The 18,775-nt window shown below is 35.2% G+C and overlaps 2 protein-coding genes across 2 annotated transcripts; one reads left to right on the top strand and one right to left on the bottom strand.

The window, feature by feature from the left end:
* The first annotated feature begins 216 nt into the window (after positions 1 to 216).
* Positions 217 to 2,724, top strand: LOC145128899 (nudix hydrolase 20, chloroplastic-like). The gene is made up of 9 exons (XM_079063678.1): positions 217 to 622; positions 813 to 877; positions 1,004 to 1,190; positions 1,280 to 1,360; positions 1,468 to 1,593; positions 1,699 to 1,778; positions 1,980 to 2,095; positions 2,241 to 2,361; positions 2,511 to 2,724. Exons 1-9 carry the CDS (start codon positions 272 to 274, stop codon positions 2,578 to 2,580), a joined length of 1,197 nt encoding a protein of 398 aa, XP_078919804.1. The 5' UTR covers positions 217 to 271; the 3' UTR covers positions 2,581 to 2,724.
* Positions 2,725 to 13,434: 10,710 nt separating this feature from the next.
* On the bottom strand, positions 13,435 to 16,201 carry LOC145134546 (3-hydroxyisobutyryl-CoA hydrolase-like protein 3, mitochondrial). The gene is made up of 10 exons (XM_079069383.1): positions 15,858 to 16,201; positions 15,093 to 15,194; positions 14,969 to 15,021; positions 14,751 to 14,885; positions 14,578 to 14,674; positions 14,384 to 14,513; positions 14,135 to 14,313; positions 13,935 to 14,062; positions 13,717 to 13,818; positions 13,435 to 13,653 (listed from the first exon to the last, which is right to left on the bottom strand). The coding sequence occupies exons 1-10, from the start codon at positions 16,099 to 16,101 to the stop codon at positions 13,552 to 13,554; spliced, it is 1,272 nt and encodes a 423-aa protein (XP_078925509.1). The 5' UTR covers positions 16,102 to 16,201; the 3' UTR covers positions 13,435 to 13,551.
* Positions 16,202 to 18,775: the final 2,574 nt, after the last annotated feature.

Here is an 18,775-nt window from a genome sequence, read left to right as displayed (position 1 = left end):
CTTGTATCTTAAAAGAAATTTCAAATACAAAATAGAACAAAATTTAATTTTTGATTATTATTTAATGATTTTGACCCTTAAACATATTAATATTAAATACTTTTTTCTTTATGGGCCTATGAATTTAATAGACCTGATATAGCCCCTTTTGATAAATATCAAAATTTGAGGGACCTTATGGTAAATATAATATAATGACAAAAACCGGGGAAGTAAATCCTTTCATTCGCAATTACAGTCTACAGCTTTCCCGTCGAGTAGTTGAAAAAATATGTCCGTTGCCTCCTGCACCATCGCCGGCGGCCATCACCACCACCACGATAATCTTACTTCTCACGGTGTTAGCAACTTTTCTTCACCATCTTCATCATGTTATCACCGCTGTAATTTTCCTATTATGATTCGAAGCATATCCACAGTCAGACCTCTCTCTTTCATCCTTAATCGAAATTCTGTTGCTGCCGCTGTATCATCAAGTAGTTCAACGAGAAATATTAGTAGTTCTACTAGCAATGATATCAGTTTCACTTGGGATGATGTCTTTCAAATATCTCAACGGCGGAATGTTTCATCAGATCTCAGTGGATTCTTTCAGAAGATAAAATCATGTAACCGAGGCTGGGTAAACTCTTCGTTAAGCATAATTTCTTATATTTATCAATCGCAAATGTGTTTTCAGTGTTTTTTAATCATTCCGTAAAAATTCTTTCTCTTGTATTCATCGTAGTTCAAAGGAAATTTTGATTTTAGCATATGTGGATATAGTAATCGATTAATACTTATAGGCATTAATACATATCAAGTGATTGCAGGAAATGCGTTCTGATTTCATTCCCTTTGTCATCGAGGACCAAATTGTTGGCTATGTTCATAACGGGTAATGTCTCTCGCATTAAGGTGCATAATCAGATCTATTGTTCCTTTGTTCTTGTGAGCACTTTAAATTGATGATATTCATCAATCATCAAGCTAATTTAGCATCAGGTATTTGAATTTTGTGCAGTTTTCTTGACCATTTAAGCAAGTTCAAGGACGTTTTCACTTACATCAAAGGTGATTCATATGGTAGTAGTCAATCTGGCCATGTCACATTACAATCTGCATTGAAAACACCTGAGCATAGAACTGAAGCCCTTGGAAATGTAGTCAAGTGCTTAGGTGAAGAAGTAATTCCAGGTATACGAAATGAGGTACTTTTTCATGACTAGAATCTATGCTTTTGGTTTCCATCATACTTCTTTCATCTTATATTATAATTTTAAGTGATTGCAATTTACAGCTATATCCTGTTACTTCATCTTATGGAGAACAAATTTATTTCTCACTGGAACGTGCAGCAGCACCTTACTTTGGGATAAATGTATGTCATATCTCATATCTTCCTTAAAATCTTTCAAATTACCAAAATCTTACACATTGTAATTACTAATTAAGCATCTCACATAATCTTGTAATTTCTTATTGTAGGCTTATGGAGTTCACATGTGTGGATATGTTGAAAAAGATGGAGAAAAATACATGTGGATTGGGAAAAGAAGTGAAATGAAACAAACCTATCCAGGAATGCTTGACCATCTTGTTGCTGGAGGAATGGTAGAATTTTTTATTTTTTTTTCTTTCTTATTTTTAATCTAATAATTAATAACTCATGTTTATTCTTGTATCATGTGTAAATGAGTTTTAATCTGATAAATGCAGCCCCATGGAATCTCACCTGGAGATAATCTTGTAAAGGAATGTGAGGAAGAAGCAGGAATCCCAAGTTCCATTTCTAGCAGGTAAATTAGAGCAAAATGCAAGAAATAGCAACATACTTTTACTTTCATTTATTTGTCTATTATATTTATAGCATTATACTTTGAAATTTTTTCCAATTACATTGCTATAATTGGGTAGATTTTTAAAGTATGATATGCTAAAATAAAAAAATAAATAAATTGCTATTTCTTGTATTAAAAAAAATGTGGATTTTCAATCAGAGCTATACCAGTTGGTGTAGTCTCCTACATGGACATTGAAGGTTCTAGATTCAAGAGAGATGTTTTATTTTGTTATGATCTAAAGCTTCCGGAAACTTTCGTTCCCAACAATCAGGGTAAGTTTTTATTATTTTATTTATTTATTAAATAATTACTATGTGTATAAATGATATCTAAAAATATTTGAGAAAACTGACTTTCTCTATTTAAGTTAAAAAAGAAATAGTGATTTATAGAAATGGTTATGTGTGTGAATAACAGATGGAGAAGTTGGAAGCTTTAAACTACTCCCTGTAATACTTGTTGCTGACGTCATCAGAAATACGAATTTCTTCAAAGCAAATTGTAATCTTGTCATCATTGATTTCCTTTTTAGACATGGGTATGAATTTTGGTGTTTTTTTTTTCTTTCTTTAAAACAAATAATTTGGTTTGATATAATAATACTAAAGCATTTACAAATTATATCAAACCAATTTGCAAAGTATATTACGTATTATTATTGTATTAAATTGTGAAACATATGTGTAGGTTCATTAAACCAGAAGAGGTTGGGTACTTGAAGCTGTTACAAAGCTTGAGAAGTGGAGATTGTTCCTAAATAAAAAAAATAATAATAAAAAATTAAATTGGAGAGAAAATGTTTCTTTTCATTTCAATTAAATAAACTTTTATCCCATTACCTGATTTAATTTGTTTCTTGATTTTTATTTATTCCTTTAACCCTGAAACTAAATTCATCTTATGTTAAGTTACTGATCATGATAAACCATCAAATCCAAAATTAAAATCGGAAGAAAGAAATCATATTTATGTTAATTTTTGCCTGTTAATTATGTTGTTTGTAAATGTTATTAAAACTAAAATTCGAATGATAGTTTTTGTAAAAGAAGTAAACTGTGTAAACTAAAACTTAGGAAAAAGTGAAAAACATATCCTTCAGAGCATCGATTTGATATATTTTTTATTAGGATTTAGAGGACAGTTTTTTTTAAAGAATTTAATGATAAAGTTATTTGTTTTTATTTCATATTTTTGTACAAATAATAATGGGTCTATTCAATGTAACTAATTCCAAATATTACTTAATTTAAAATATCGAAACGTATTAAAAAGGTAATTTACCATATTTTGGTAATTCATTTGCAAAGAACAATGATTTTGTAAATATTTTTTAAAAACACTATTATGCTAACGTACAAAACTCTCCTTCTAGTCCAAACTCGTGTTCAAAAAACTTGTTTGCCATCAGATCATAGATGATAAGGTACCGATGTATTTACTAGAGTTGACTTTTGACAAATTTATGGAATTTAAAGATACTGTGAAGATAGAAAAAGCTTGGGATAGGCCTATGAGCTACAATCAAAATCACATCTTTTCCTTTAGACTAGGGTGGTCCCTCTATAAAGTCCATACCTTTAGGCTGGACGGTATGGGCTCGGCGAGGAGCTCAGTGAGTTCGGCGCACACCGGGCCGACTCCTTGCTTGCCGAGCTCGGCTCGGTATCTCGGTGAGTAAATTCCGAGTTTGATTATGTTGAGTGGACCAATGGGGTGGCTGGCAAGGGCTACTTCCATTTAATTTATTATTATTATTATTATTATTATTTTTTAAATCTCCTATAAATATTACAACCCTTAACCATTTTAACTCATCAAAATCAATTTACAAGTAATATACACTCTTTCAAAATGCCATCTTCGTCATCTTCACCGGGCATGTTTGATGTCTTGCTTGAAACGACCATATAGGTCATTCAGGAGACGGAACAGATGATTGATCAACTACAATAAGAAAATGTGGAGAATACACGTCGGAGGAAGAGAAGATACATACTAAGATTTCGTGAGGTAGCTAATGAACAACTCATGCAAGATTACTTTGTGGATGACACCACGTTTAAATGATATTATTTTCGTCGTCGGTTTCGTATGCATAAAACTCTGTTTTTGCGTATCGTCAACGACATCACGACATCGTATCCATTTTTTCAACAATGTCGAGATGCTAGAGGTACAATTGGTTTTACTCCTATACAAAAATGCACCGCTGCACTTCGTCAATTAGCGTATGCCACTTGCCCCGATGCACTAGAGGAGAATCTTAGGATGTCCGGACGTACTGCATGAACTAGCATTCACAAATTTTGCAAGTATGCCATGAGATTATATGGTCCACGATATCTGCACAAACCTACTTGTAGTGACATCCAACAATTGTATGCTCATCACTCAAATGTACACAGCTTTCCTGGAATGTTGGGAAGCCTAGATTGCCTCCACTGGGCATGGGGTTGTTGTCCAAATGCCCATAAAGGGCAATACACCCGATACAATCATGGTTATCCAACCGTTATACTTGAAGCGGTGGCCTCATAAGATATGTGGATATGACATGCATTTTTTGGCTCAGCTAGCTCCTTCAATGACATTAATGTTCTTAACATGTCTCCGTTACTTGACGACATGTATAATGAGACTGCACCCGCCTCATCCTTTCAAGTAGCTGGAACATCGTATAGGAACGAGTATTATCTTGTGGATGAGATCTATCCGGAGCGTGCTTGTTTTGTGAAGTCATTGTCTTGTCCAAATGATTGCAAAAGGTTGAAGTTTATGAGAGCTCAAGAGAAGGCGAGAAAGGATGTTGAACGAACATTTGGAGCTTTGAAAAAACGTTGACATATTCTTAAATATCCCGCGCCTTATATGGAGGAGAAGAAAATGAGTGAGGTGATGTACACTTGCATCATATTGCATAATATGATTCTTGAAGACGAAGAAAATGCAATATGCGAGTATAACGAAAACGAGATCATTCCACCGACACAAGCTTTTGAGGTTGGAAGCGCGAAGTACATGTCGAGGAGGGCAATAGTTCATGATGTTGAGACGCATCATGTTCTTCGTAGGGACTTGACGGAACATATTTGGAACGGCAACCACATCAATCTTAAGTGGAACCGGTCGACGATTTGGAAGGTCAATTTTCCGATAAAGATGTTCTTTAGGTCTATCTAATTTTGGTAATTAGTTTCTATGTTTTTTATTTTAAATTCTAATTTTTTTGGGGTATGTTTGTTGTATCTTTGAATTTCTATTGTTTTTATTTTAAGTTTACTGAATTTTTAGTTTTTAAAAAAATGCTGTGTTTGAAATCTTTATTTTGTATATTAAAAAAAAGGTAGCATGGCAAGTGTGGCAATCCGCGCCTCGCAAATGACAAATTTTGGCTAAAGTGTGACAAGTGTGACGTGACGTCTACGTGGATCATAACAAGTGTGACACCACACCCACCAACCTTATGAGTTTATTATGTCTATATTTTCAATACTATTTTTGTAACGCTCTTACAAATGGACTATTTTTATAATTTCCATGTTACATCGATACAATTATGTAATTTTGTCTTTACACATAGACTTTCATTCCATATAATTATGTAATTTTGTCTTACACATGGACTTTCAGTATTACATATATTACATAGGGACTATTTATGTAGTTTTATTATTACTGGGACAATTTCTATAATATTTCTATTATATAGGAGCAATTTCTGTAACGTTGTCTTACACATGGACTGTTTTTGTAATTTTTCTGTTAAATAGAGTCCATTTCTGACAATTTGAGTAAATTTTCAAATATAGATACGACTGTAAACGAATTGAATAACGAGCAAAGACTTATTCATCTTTGTTTGTATAGATTAACCGAACAAACGAATGGATATGAACTAAATTTTTTGTTCATGTTCTTGTATTTAACATATCATCTTGTCCGTGTTGTTTTTTTACATTCAATAATGTGTTTTTAACTTAAACAAACAAATATGAATAAATATGAACATTCAAATTAATAATCGTAAAATTTAATCATTTAATACTTTGTACATGTTCATGGTAGTTAATTGTACAACTTTTAAATTTTTTACTAAGCCTAGAAGTTATAAACGTAAACCACTTTTAGAACCTTCACTTTCATTCTTACCGGTTTTATAAATACTGAACATAAATGAAAAATCTTGTTAACGTTTGTTCATTTTGTTAAATAGCGAACATAAACAAGCTTTCTGCCGAACGTTTATGAATGGTTCACTAAACGTTCGCTTTCTTTACAATTCTTATTATAAGGACAATTATATAATTTTGTAGGGTTCTGTAATTTTCTAAAATATAAGGACTACTAGACAATTTTGAAAGGACATGGCTAGATAAGTGAAAGAACGCGTATCTTTATTAGAGATAAATTTTATCGAACATTTTTGCAAGGTCTGTGTACTTATCACCCCATCACATCAAAAATGTTTTCATTTCAGCGTCATATCATCACCATGCTTAAACCATATCGCTATAAAATATTCACCACTCCATGTCACTATATCCATCATATTTTTGAATTATTTAATATACAATATTTTTTTAATTAATTAAAAATTAAAGAGTGATAAAGAGAAATAGAGAGAAAAGGTAAAAAGACAGACGAAAACGGACGTCAGATGAAGGAGTTATGAATTCCTAACGGAGTTTTCCTGTCCCGGCCTACTAAAAATAATATAATAAAAGTTAAAGTCAAAATTAGCCATCGGAGTCTAAACAATAGTTGTAGAGCATAATCTCACCTACGCATGGATATAAAAAACGTCGAAAACGGAGCTCGTATGCGAAAGATATGAATTTCTGAAGTTCGGGGCGCGAACCCCGACACTATGTCAGAGTTCACGACGTGAATACAGTGTTCACGACGTGAACTCAGTATTTCTGAATTCTGGAGCCTGACAGACGCAAGTTGCGATGACGCACCTGATGACTACTGAACTCACGACGTGAATATTTGAGATTTACGACGTGAATCCAGAAAAATGGCCCTATAAATAGAAATCGAAGGGCAGCCGGTTTTGGTTGCTATTTTCTTACTCCCTCTCTTCCGATACCCTCTCTAGCCCTCTTAAAGTGCCCCCGAAGCCCCAGTACCATCCCTGATACTCGAAGCGAGTCCTGAAGCCCCGAAGATCCCGAGAGAAAGAGTTTGAGGATGAGACGAAAGATGATATAGATCATGAGATGAGGGTGACAGGTGAAAAATGAGTGAAACCTTTACCCAAACGATGGTCCCGTCATTCAGCAGAGTAGGGATGACAACCACAGACTATTCTAGACAGTCCTGTGGAACACTAGCAAGCTCGCAACTTGTAGGTGTTGTGGACTTGATGTTCACCGGTGTACTCTAAAAACCCTGGCAGCTATAGATTTAGTGCCTTATAATAATACGATGGTAGCTATGGATTTAGTACAGTATAGATGAACCTTGGTAGCTATGGATTTAGTCCTGTGTAGATGAACCTCGGGCAGCAATGGGCTTTGTGCCAATTCCTTAGGTCAATCCTTAGGAACGAATGAATGAAGGATAATGGATTCTTAGGGTAAGACCTTAAGAAATAAAGAAGATAATGGGGATGGGTAATTGTAGGCATGAGCAAACGGACCGAACCGGCCCGACCCGGACCCGAACCGGGAACCGGCTTCGGCCAAACACTAGAACCGAACCGGCCCGGCAGTTCTACCGGTTCCGGTTCCGGGTCCGGTTTTTGCTGGTTTTCGGTTTTGGAACCGGTATGATTTGACACGCTTCCTTGCGAGGCTTGTAACTCATTCAATTTTTAACCAAATCAAACGTTTTTATAGTCTAAACTTAACTACAAAACCTAAACTACATGTAGGAAAATAATTCAGGTCAAAAAAACTTAAATTGAGTGAGTTATGCACATTTGAACAACAAAGTCAGATTATGTTTAATTGCTGTAACATAAAAAAATTCTGATTTGACACCCTTCCTTGCGGGGCTTGTAACTCATTCAATATCTAACCAAATCAAATGTTTTTATAGTCTAAACTTAACTACAAATCCTAATCTACATGTAGGAAAAAGATTCAGGTCAAAACAAGTTAAATTGAGTGAGTTATGCACATTTGAACATCAAAGTCAGATTACATTTAATTGCTGAAACATAAAAAAAAATTCTAATTTGACACCCTTCTTTGCGGGGCTTGTAACTCATTCAACTTTTAACCAAATCAAGTGTTTTTATAGTCTAAACTTAACTACAACTCCTAATCTACATGTAACTCATTCAATTTTTAACCAAATCAAGTGTCTTTTAATCAAAGGATCACTCTGATTTTATTTTAAAAAGCATAAATTAAGCCGGTCTTTTCTGGCCGTGAAATTGGGGATGTCATAGTTGGTATCAGAACATTATTTTAAGCGAACTAGGAAATTGTAGGATTTCTAGACTTAAACTTAGAATGCTAAGCGATGATTGTGAGATGAGTGTCTACCATATTTTAGACACGAGCACTAGTATATTTTAGGAAAGATGCCTAAAATGCTTTTATGTGCTAAATGCTATATGTTTTCCATATATGATATTGTTTGTTCGGATCTATGGTCTGTTGCCGACCGGATCTGGAAACCTTATGTGTTTAAGATTCTAAGCGTACGACTACGATATTAGAACTAGCATGTAAACGTTTCGGAGTGATAAGGATGATTTGAACGTCTATCGAAATAGAGATCTAAATTCACCTAATTTGGTGTATAGATCGAAATGGCAAGCACGCAAAATGGATTGGGAAACGACAACCCGCAGTCTGAGCCACAAGTGATTGGGAGTGCACTAGAGCTAACAGCTGCACCTGATCCAATCACGACGGTGGGAGTATACGCAATGGTGCGAATGATGTTGGATCAACAGATGGAAGAAACAAGGCGTTTACTTCAACAAAGTAAGGACGGACTTACTGTGCCAGTACGCCAGACACCTACCCTTGAGATAACTATCGGGGTTGCTAAGTCAGTCGAAGAAGTGATCAACGGTAGTATCGCCAACAAGGTGGAAGTTGGCAAGAAGAGGAAATTTGAGGGGTCTTCAAAGTCTGACTAGAGCAACATGTTCTTGAAGTCTAGAAAAAGAGGAGGTAAAGAAAAATGGTGCGGGAAATGCAAAAAGAAAAACTCTAGAAAAAGTGGCGAGGAGGTGACATGTTTTAAGTGTGGAAAGCTTGGTTATTACGCCGACGAATGTCCATTCAACGAAAAGGTATGTTACGAATGTAATGAGGAAGGGCACTTCAAGCAGGACTGCCCAAAGAGGGAAGAAGCTACTAAGCCAAATGTACCACTGAAGCATTATGAGAGATGCGACGAAGAGGTGACTTGCTACAAATATGGAAAGATAGGGCATTACGCTTACAAGTGCGTATCCAGCAAGAGGGTGTGTTATGAATGCCGAGAAGAAGGGCATTTGGCTAGGGACTGCCCGAAGAAAAATGAAGCAGTAAGAGCGAATGCACCTCCAAAACCAAAAAGCATCTCAGAAAATCCTTGACAAAGAGGGTGGCAACACGAGAAATCAAGGATGGGAACTTTAGCATATATGAAGTAGTCATAGTAACTTGTGGTGTAGCCTATTAAAGGCATAGTATAGGGTGAACTTGAACTTTTGTGTAATAGTTTCAAGAATTAATATAAACCTTGGTTTTGTTATCTGATGTATTGAGTGACACCTATCGGAAGATGTCGAAGGTGGTATCTTGCCTTTAATTTATGTCTGATAAAATAACAATACGTTTAAAGGAGTACGGTACGTCTGAAGTACACCTTCGATTGGCAGGATGATGGAACGATTGGTGTAATTCTTGAAGTTGTCCCATAATCTGGAATTTCCATCACCAACCGAGTTGAAATAGAATTGATGATTGAAGATACGCATGGAAGAAGTCCTGGTAGAGCCTAGGAAAATTTTATGATTAATTGGACACATTCGTATGTGTTAAATTGTTTTGTGATTTTAGGACTTGGGGACTGCGAGACAATACTTGGGACGAATATGAGTAGGTGTGAATAGTAGTAGAGACCTATACTACTGGAAGCACAGGACTCACACTTGGATCAGGGAAAGTCACAAGGTTACCAAGAAGCTAGTGGTTGATTCCGTTTTTATTCAAGTATGTCGTTACCATTATTTCGGTAATGACTAAGAAGATGATTGTTATTTCGACCCTAGTGGTCATATCAAATTGAGTCCGACTACGATGAGTTTGTTACGTGGTTCCGAGAACCGAGTTCGATGTAGCATTTGACTGAAGTCAGAAGATTGAAATCAATGCGATCATTGGTAACGCGCTCATTATTAATGAAGTTTGTAGCTGGAAATGCTACATGTTAAAATGTGGTTATATCACATTAGAATATGAAAGAAGGTATATTTCATTCTGGAATTTAACTCTAAAAGACTTGAGTCTAAGCGTTGCATCATGCGATGAGAGGTCATTAGAGCACGACCCATCAGTCTGTTACAATAGATAAAGGAAAGTACTTATCCTAAGAAGAAGAACGAGTCCTCAATAAGGATTTATTTTGTAACTCGAAGGTTACGATTGAAAGACCAACATAGTACGAAGAGCAGGTGCAAGATTGAGCATCGCCTGCGGTCAAGAAGTCCAAGAGATAGATACTCATTCGAAGAAACATAGAAGTTACGGTTATTACTTAGGATGGAAAGATAACGTATGGAATCATTATACAAGCCCTATTTTCGTTGATGATTCCGGGACGTAATCATCCTAAGGGGGAGATAATTGTAACGCTCGTAGATCCGGGCTAGTCAATTTAGAGACGATAAGCGTCAAAAATGACTTTTTGATAGAAGAGTGTTTAGAATAAATAATCTTAACCAAGTTGTAGTGGTCGTGACAAGGATTTCGGATATATAAAGAATGCCGAAATCCGAATTATAACGAAGAAGTTATGACCTGTCGAAGTTTCGCGACAAAACCAGCACGACACAGCGCGACGTAAATAGTGAATTTATGATAGAGCGATATTTGGCCTTAGCGGTCTAAACGAAAGTCGTAGAATACATTAAACCGAGAGCGTGCATAAAAAGAACGTCTAAATCTGACTTCATATGAGGAAGTTATGATTTTTCGAAGTTTCGACTTAGCGGTATGCAGCCCAAAGTTCGAATATGAGATCGAGTTGTTTCTAGCCGAAACAATCTAAATGAGAATCAAAGATCTCGTCGATAGTAGTCCAACGGTAAAAAGACAGACGAAAACGGGCGTCAGATGAAGGAGTTATGAATTCCTAACGGAGTTTTCCTGTCCCAGCCTACTAAAAATAATATAATAAAAGTTAAAGTCAAGATTGGCCATCGGAGTCTTAACGAGAGTTGTAGTGCATAATCTCACCTACACGTGGATATAAAGAACGTCGAAAACGGAGCTCGTATGCGAAAGATATGAATTTCTGAAGTTCGGGGCGCGAACCCCGACACTATGTCAGAGTTCACGACGTGAATACAGTGTTCACGACGTGAACTCAGTATTTATGACTTCTGGAGCCTGACAGACGCAAGTTGCGATGACGCACCTGATGATTACTGAACTCACGACGTGAATATTTGAGATTTACGACGTGAATCCAGAAAAATGGCCCTATAAATAGAAATCGAAGGGCAGCCGGTTTTGGTTGCTATTTTCTTACTCCCTCTCTTCCAATACCCACTCCAGCCCTCTTAAAGTGCCCCCGAAGCCCCGGTACCATCCCTGATACCCAAAGCGAGTCCCGAAGCCCCGAAGATCCCGAGAGAAAGAGTTTTCGAGCCGAAACTCTGCCCGCGAGAAGTCCGGTTTCTGAGAAAACATTCCGGTTTCACCGAAGAATTACTACTCTAAGAGCCGTAGTGTTGTCCGAGCATCGTCTAATCAAGTGAGTGTGTAGTTACTTTCTTCTACCGCATAGATATGAAGTATTTGCTATGAAATACGTGTTATGTGTTTATACGTTGTTTGTTTACTTGAGATGGTTGTTGAATGAATGTTTTATACAGGTTTTTAAATGATTTAAACTATATATATGTAATTTATATCTACAAATATGTTGGGTAGAACATAGGTAGATGAAATAGTTGGTGTGTGAGAAAAGATTAGTTTGAGGATGAGACGAAAGATGATATAGATCATGAGATGAGGGTGACAGGTGAAAAATGAGTGAAACCTTTACCCAAACGATGGCCCCGTCATTCAGCAGAGTAGGGATGACAACCACAGACTATTCTAGACAGTCCTGTGGAACACTAGCAAGTTCGCAACTTGTAGGTGTTATGGACTTGATGTTCACCGGTGTACTCTAAAAACCCTGGCAGCTATAGATTTAGTGCCTTATAATAATACGATGGTAGCTATGGATTTAGTACAGTATAGATGAACCTTGGTAGCTATGGATTTAGTATTTTGTAGATGAACCTCGGGCAACAATGGACTTTGTGCCAATTCCTTAGGTCAATCCTTAGGAACGAATGAATGAAGGATAGTGGATTCTTAGGGTAAGACCTTAAGAAATAAAGAAGATAATGGGGATGGATAATTGGATTGATTGTTTGATGATTAAATATAATTATTTATTGTGGGTTGAAAACCCTATATGCTCACCAGGCTCCCAAGCCTGACCCACTCAGTTTTCTTTGTATCACAGGTAGTGGCACAAGAGCATAAGTTGGTTGACATGACGAGAGATTTTGGATTATAGATCAATAGTTATAAATAACTGTTGTAAGGTCTATTTTATACTGTTTATGTTTTTGGTCTGTATCGGAACATAACATCCCGAGTTTTGTTATATATGAAAATACATTTCTTTAAAAAATGCTTTGATAAATTTTATTTTATCATATTTTGTTTTGGGAACAAATTCCGCAACTCTTTTAATCAAAAGATTACTCTGATTTTATTTTAAAAAACATAAATTAAATCGGTCTTTTCTGGCCGTGAAATTGGGGATGTCACAAAAATATGATTGTAAATAGTAATGAATTTTTAATAAAATTTATGTTGGATGGAATTATTAATAAATTGATAAAAATTAATTTGGTTAAGTTATGTACGTGAAGAAAAGAAAAAAAAAATATTTTTTGTTAGTTTGTGTTGCGAATAGATATAAAAGAGAAAGACAAAAATAACCATGTTCGTAAAGGTTATACCAAATGCATCTCCAACTTATGCATATGTTGAGCTAGCCTACATCAGTCATATACTCTTCCACATGATCCTCACCAAGATTAGGAAATGGTGTTTACTACACACTTTCTGGTGGGAAGAGAGAGATAGAGAGGAGAAGAAGAGTGATATAGAGAGAGGGAGGAAGGAGAGAGATTATGACCAAGCGTAGTCTAAGGTTTTTAAAAGAAATACCTAAACATTAACGTTCGTTTCTTCGAAAATGGCCATCCCTTAGAACTTATCAATGATCAACTTCCTTTTTCCTTTTTACTTTCATCATTTTGCCACATATAATGTGGACAAGAGGATCTGTTACCTTTGAGGTGTCATTAGTAATGGTTATGACATTTCTTAATTATCTCAAAACAATTCTAAACAAAAATAGTCACCTGTTTCACTTTCTAACCTTTTTATTTAAATAAAAATTAAAAAGATTTAACATTGGATTTTAACACCCCCTTTATTTTTAACAAACCATCTACAACAATGTGATTCATTAAATCCACGATTCAAACATCCAGCTCATCCACCCCCGAATCCAATGGTTGAAATACAGCTTCCACTTCACTTAATTTAACTTCATCTAGACTTGATGGATTCCACCTAGGATTCTGTAAATATAAAAAAATATCACTTAATATGTAACTCATAATCTCATACAATAATTAAAATACCTGATCTTTATCCACCAATAACGCTCGAACCCCTTCAGCAAAATCATTTCGAAGTGAAGTCCTTAATGCAATGCGGTATTCGGTTTTCATTACACCATTTAACTAAATACAAATAATTACCAAATAAATAAATTAAACATTACTATTACTATTATTATTATTAAATCAAAATTATACTCAGTTCAAAAGAATTGAATAAAAGTCACATGGAAACTAACGTTTGATAATTCATTCTTCTTGTTTTTGAAAGCAGATGCAACTCTTGAGAAATGCATTTGTGTTAAACAAAGAGAAAACGGAGCACCTTTTTTAAGCCCCAAAAGAGCATCTTTTGCCCACTCTGCAACTGCTTATTAAATGAAGGAGATTAAATTTGATAACAATGGTGGAAATTTATGTTCTACTTATTATTATTTACCTATAAGATCATCATTTTTCATATTCTTTTCTAGATCTTCCATTATTTCTTTAACTGATTTATTTTCACCAAATGTTGAAACTATATGTGGTAAAAGCAACTTCAACCGAGGCTCTGACTCAGGATTCCTACTATACTTTCCCAATATTTCTTCAACTTCAAGATACGGATCCTTACAACTGTATAACAAAATTAATTAATACACTTTCCAAAAATAGATTAAAGAGTACAACATTGTAACAGACATACAAGGTAGTTGACAATAGAGTTTCCTTAAGTAAGCTCAAATTTTCAGATGGAAGAAAGTGAGTTCCAAGACCAGTATACAAAGCATCAGCTGGTGTAGACACCCTGTTTCCAGTCATACCAAGATAAACACCTGCCAGAAACAAATGTTAGAAGGGTAGTTTTGTCTTTTCACTTTCTACTTATTATATACATACCAACTGATCCTTCTCCTGGACCTTTAGCTGCTATATAAGCAAACCCCACATCTGGAAACAATCCAATTCCATTTTCTGGCATTGCAAGAACAGTTCTCTTGTAGAAAAGAAAAAAAAAAAATAAGTCATATTAAATTTAAATATTTAATGCTAAAATGTTGAGTTGAGTTTACCTCTGTAATGATTCTGTAGTGGCCATGACCAGATAGGCCAATTCCAAACCCCATTGTTATGCCATCCATGAAGCTTATGTATGGCTTCTTATATCCAGAGATTTTGCAAATAAGAGAGTATTCAGCAGTGAACACCTGATCTTTAAACATAATCAAGATAAATGTTAATAACAAAGTTCAGACAAGATTTGAAAAAGAATCTGACAACAGAACATGACCTCAATAATATATGAGAGTTGTTTTTTGGTTGAAATTTGCTTCACATCACCACCTGCAGATAGAGTAATAAACATGGATATGTTTGTTTTGTGAAAAGACGTAAATATCCTTTTTCTTTGTTACCTGCTGAGAAGCCACGGGGTGAGCTTCCCTCAACCAGGATGCATTTGACTTTTGGGTTGACTTCCCATTCATCAAGAAAACTTCTGTACTTCAAATCCATATCTGTATTCAATAGAAAAATGTGGTGTTATATGTCAGTGCAATTAGAAATCATTCACATATGATTGTAACACTTAAAGCTTAGGTAGGGATCTATCACATAGTTTAAAGAATAAACCAACAATAGCAAACTTTCCTCTTTCTTATCCTCAAAATCAAAATGAAATGAAACATAATGGGTAGCAAGTTCACTATAACTGCAGAAAGTTTTAGCTTTCTACATATATGAATTTCTATTATATGTTGTCTGTGTAAAGAAATACAACCATAAACTTCAATGGTAACGAAATCTTAGAGTTCGCCATATCATGTATCAATCTAAAACTAGAAGATATGTAATAATATCTCAATTATATCAGAATTAGTGCAAAACTAACTCCTAAATCAGAGCTTCACATCAAATGCATCCAATTTGAAGTTTCCTAAATCTAAGCTCGAAATACGAAGAGAGCCAGAGAGGTCGTAGGTCATGTATCAGGCTGTTCTTCCACAAATAGAAGCCAGTACACCATTGGAAGGTCTATATGTCAAATCCTAGAATCTGAATCAAACATAGATTTTACCTAATTTTTCTTCCTGCTTAGACCATAGTTGTTGTTTTACAATATCGAGTATATTCAGTAAGTCAAAATCAGTCTGGATATTAAAGAGAGTCAATAATGTAACCTAAATTCATGGCATTGAGAGCTTTTGGGCGATCGAGAGTGAGAACCGCGACGCCGTTCGGAAACAACTTTCCCTTGACAAAGTCGTCGGCAGCGGCACTGGCCATGGCCGTGAACTTCCTTAGAGAGATAAAGCGATCGGAGTTGTAGAGGGATATTTTGCGATCAACTTTGGGCAAAATAGAAGTAAATGATGATGATGATGATTTGATTAGGAGCTGAGAAACTGCGATCAGAATTCGCATTTTCTTCAGGTAAAGAGAGTGACAGATTCGAGCAGCCTCTTCCCCGTCGGGTAAAAATTAAGGGTTAACAACCAAAAGTCCTTCTCGCAAAAGCAAACAAGCAAATTATGTTTGACAAAACTAGTTTTAAAATTTGCTTTTGGAGTTTTAAAATCTGCTTTTGTACGTTTTGATACAAGGAAAATGAACTTTTTGGAAAAGTCAGAAAACCTGACTTTTTGTAACTTTTCTAAAAAAGACTTTTGGGCTGTGAAAAGCTAAGCCAAACACCCCCTAAAAGTACTTTTTTATATAACATTTGATTCTTAATTATTTTTATTTTATTAAATTTTAAATTTTTATATTGTGTACGGTTAACAATATTTTCAATAATATTTTATTTATTTATTTTGGAATGTTATAATATATTGATTTTGTTTAATGGTGTGACGTATACATGACAATGTAGCAACAATGGGAAAAACATCTGCATGTAGCAAAAGTATCTGTAATTACAGGGATAATGACTTAGGAGGGTAATAACGTTTCCGTTTGTCCATACTAGGTCCCTAACGTATTTTTTGTGTGTATTACATCATTAAGGTTGTTATAACCGTTTAGAAATAATCCATTTTACCGGTTTCTTTCTATTAAAATGACTATTTGTAAACGGTTAAAATAACCTTAATGGTGTAATACGCACAAAAAATACGTAGGGACCTAAAATGGACAAACAGAAAACGTTATTACCCTCCTAAGATTTTTAGTATTTATTATTTTGAATATATATTTTAAAGATTTTTAGTATTTATTTTTATATGTGTATTTCATATAAAGTTGTTGAAATTAAAAAGAATAAAAAGTAGAAAAGTTTGGATTGGATTGGATTGGATTTTGTAACCACATCATCATGAACACCATGAACACTGACTCAACAATCGGGCGTTCCATATGAACCGTCGGTTTAGAATCCACCCAATCCACCACATCACGGATAGATGAAAACACAGGAAGGTCCAAATGAAGCCAATGCCCAACCCGACTCCAAACCTGATCAGCAACCGAAACTGCAGCAACAAATGCTTCACACTTTCTTGAGAATTATGACACACAAGACACAATAAGGAATCTATCATCACCCCCTTTCCACCAGTTTAGCTCTTACCGGAATGCGATCTAAAAGCACACACCATAAAAAATGTTAATTTTAATAGGGACAAAACGGTTCCACCTAGTAGGCATACTACCCATAGGAAGCGTCATATCATTAACCAAATTCTGTGCTGATTTAACAGTAAAGATACCCGACGATTCAAGCTCCCAAGACCACTTATTCGACATTTCCCCTATGCGAATAGGATTTAATATCTCCACAAGATAATCAAATTGGGTCGATTCAGCCCCTCCTCTAATCCCCCGACACCAATGAAAATTCCATCCCCCCGAATCCCATTATTCACTTACTCGAGCATCTTGATTAAAGGCCAAAGCAAAGAGCCTCCCGAACCGCTCCCTAAGAGGAATATCCACGCACCAAACATCCTTCTAGAACCTCGTTTGAGTCCCATCCCCCACCACTCTATACATGGAATTAGAAGGAATACAACCATTCTCATGGAGATGATTAATGGATCCTACAATCTTTTGCCAAACACCCCCTCCAGTTCCTATTCTGGAATCGTCCGAAAAACCACCACCTTCCCCATGACAAAATTTGACAATTTTCACCCAAAGAGCTCCCTTGTCATTAAGAAACCGCCACTTCCATTTATAAAGAAAACCGAGGTTAAAAGCATCCAAACTACCAACCCCAAGACCTACAAGTTTCTTATTTAAAAAGTAAAAATTTACTATATGGGTTTATAGTTTCATACGGGGATAATGACTTAGGAGGGTAATAACGTTTCCCGTTTGTCCATATTAGGTCCCTAACGTATTTTTTGTGTGTATTACACCATTAAGGTTGTTATAACCGTTTAGAAATAATCCCTTTTACCGGTTTCTTCCTATTAAAAGGACTATTTGTAAACGGTTATAATAACCTTAATGGTGTAATACACACAAAAAATACGTTAGGGACCTAAAATGGACAAACATGAAACATTATTACCCTGCTAAGTCATTATCCCATCTTTATATTCGGTTACGACGCACGTAGTCACAGGAGAATTGAAACATCCTTAGCACTAAAAAGTAAAAAAGGAAAGACTTCTACAATAAGGGAAAACAATACGTGAAGGCTTCCGTATCTAAACTCTGTTATGATATCATGACTAAAAGATCTCTCGGGTAGCAAAGATCTTGTAAATGACTAAACGTGAACAACATCAATGTCACACTAACCACAATTATAAATACAATCGTCGAACATATAAAAGGGGTGATGTTGTTCAAAAGTAAAAAAACACTATGGATCAAGGTATCGTAAATTATATGTTGATTTTCTTTACATGCAATGACCTTATGTGTTATTGATTTTAGGAGACACTAATTTCATTGTAAACAATTATTGTATAGGTTTTAAATACATTAAAACAAAAAACAAGAGGTGGTTTTTCTACTAATTGATACGTTCACATGGTGTACAATTGATGTACAACATCTTTGCAACTATCATACAAGTTAATAAGATAAATAAAATATTTTATTTGAATGAATCAACTTCTTAAGTGAAAGAATCAACCCAAAAATAAAA

Source organism: Lactuca virosa, chromosome 8 (genome assembly GCF_052849685.1).
Source record: "Lactuca virosa cultivar CGN04683 chromosome 8, Lactuca_virosa_CGN04683_v6, whole genome shotgun sequence".
In the NCBI taxonomy this organism is placed as follows: domain Eukaryota; kingdom Viridiplantae; phylum Streptophyta; class Magnoliopsida; order Asterales; family Asteraceae; genus Lactuca; species Lactuca virosa.
This window is presented reverse-complemented; position numbering and strand designations above follow the sequence as displayed.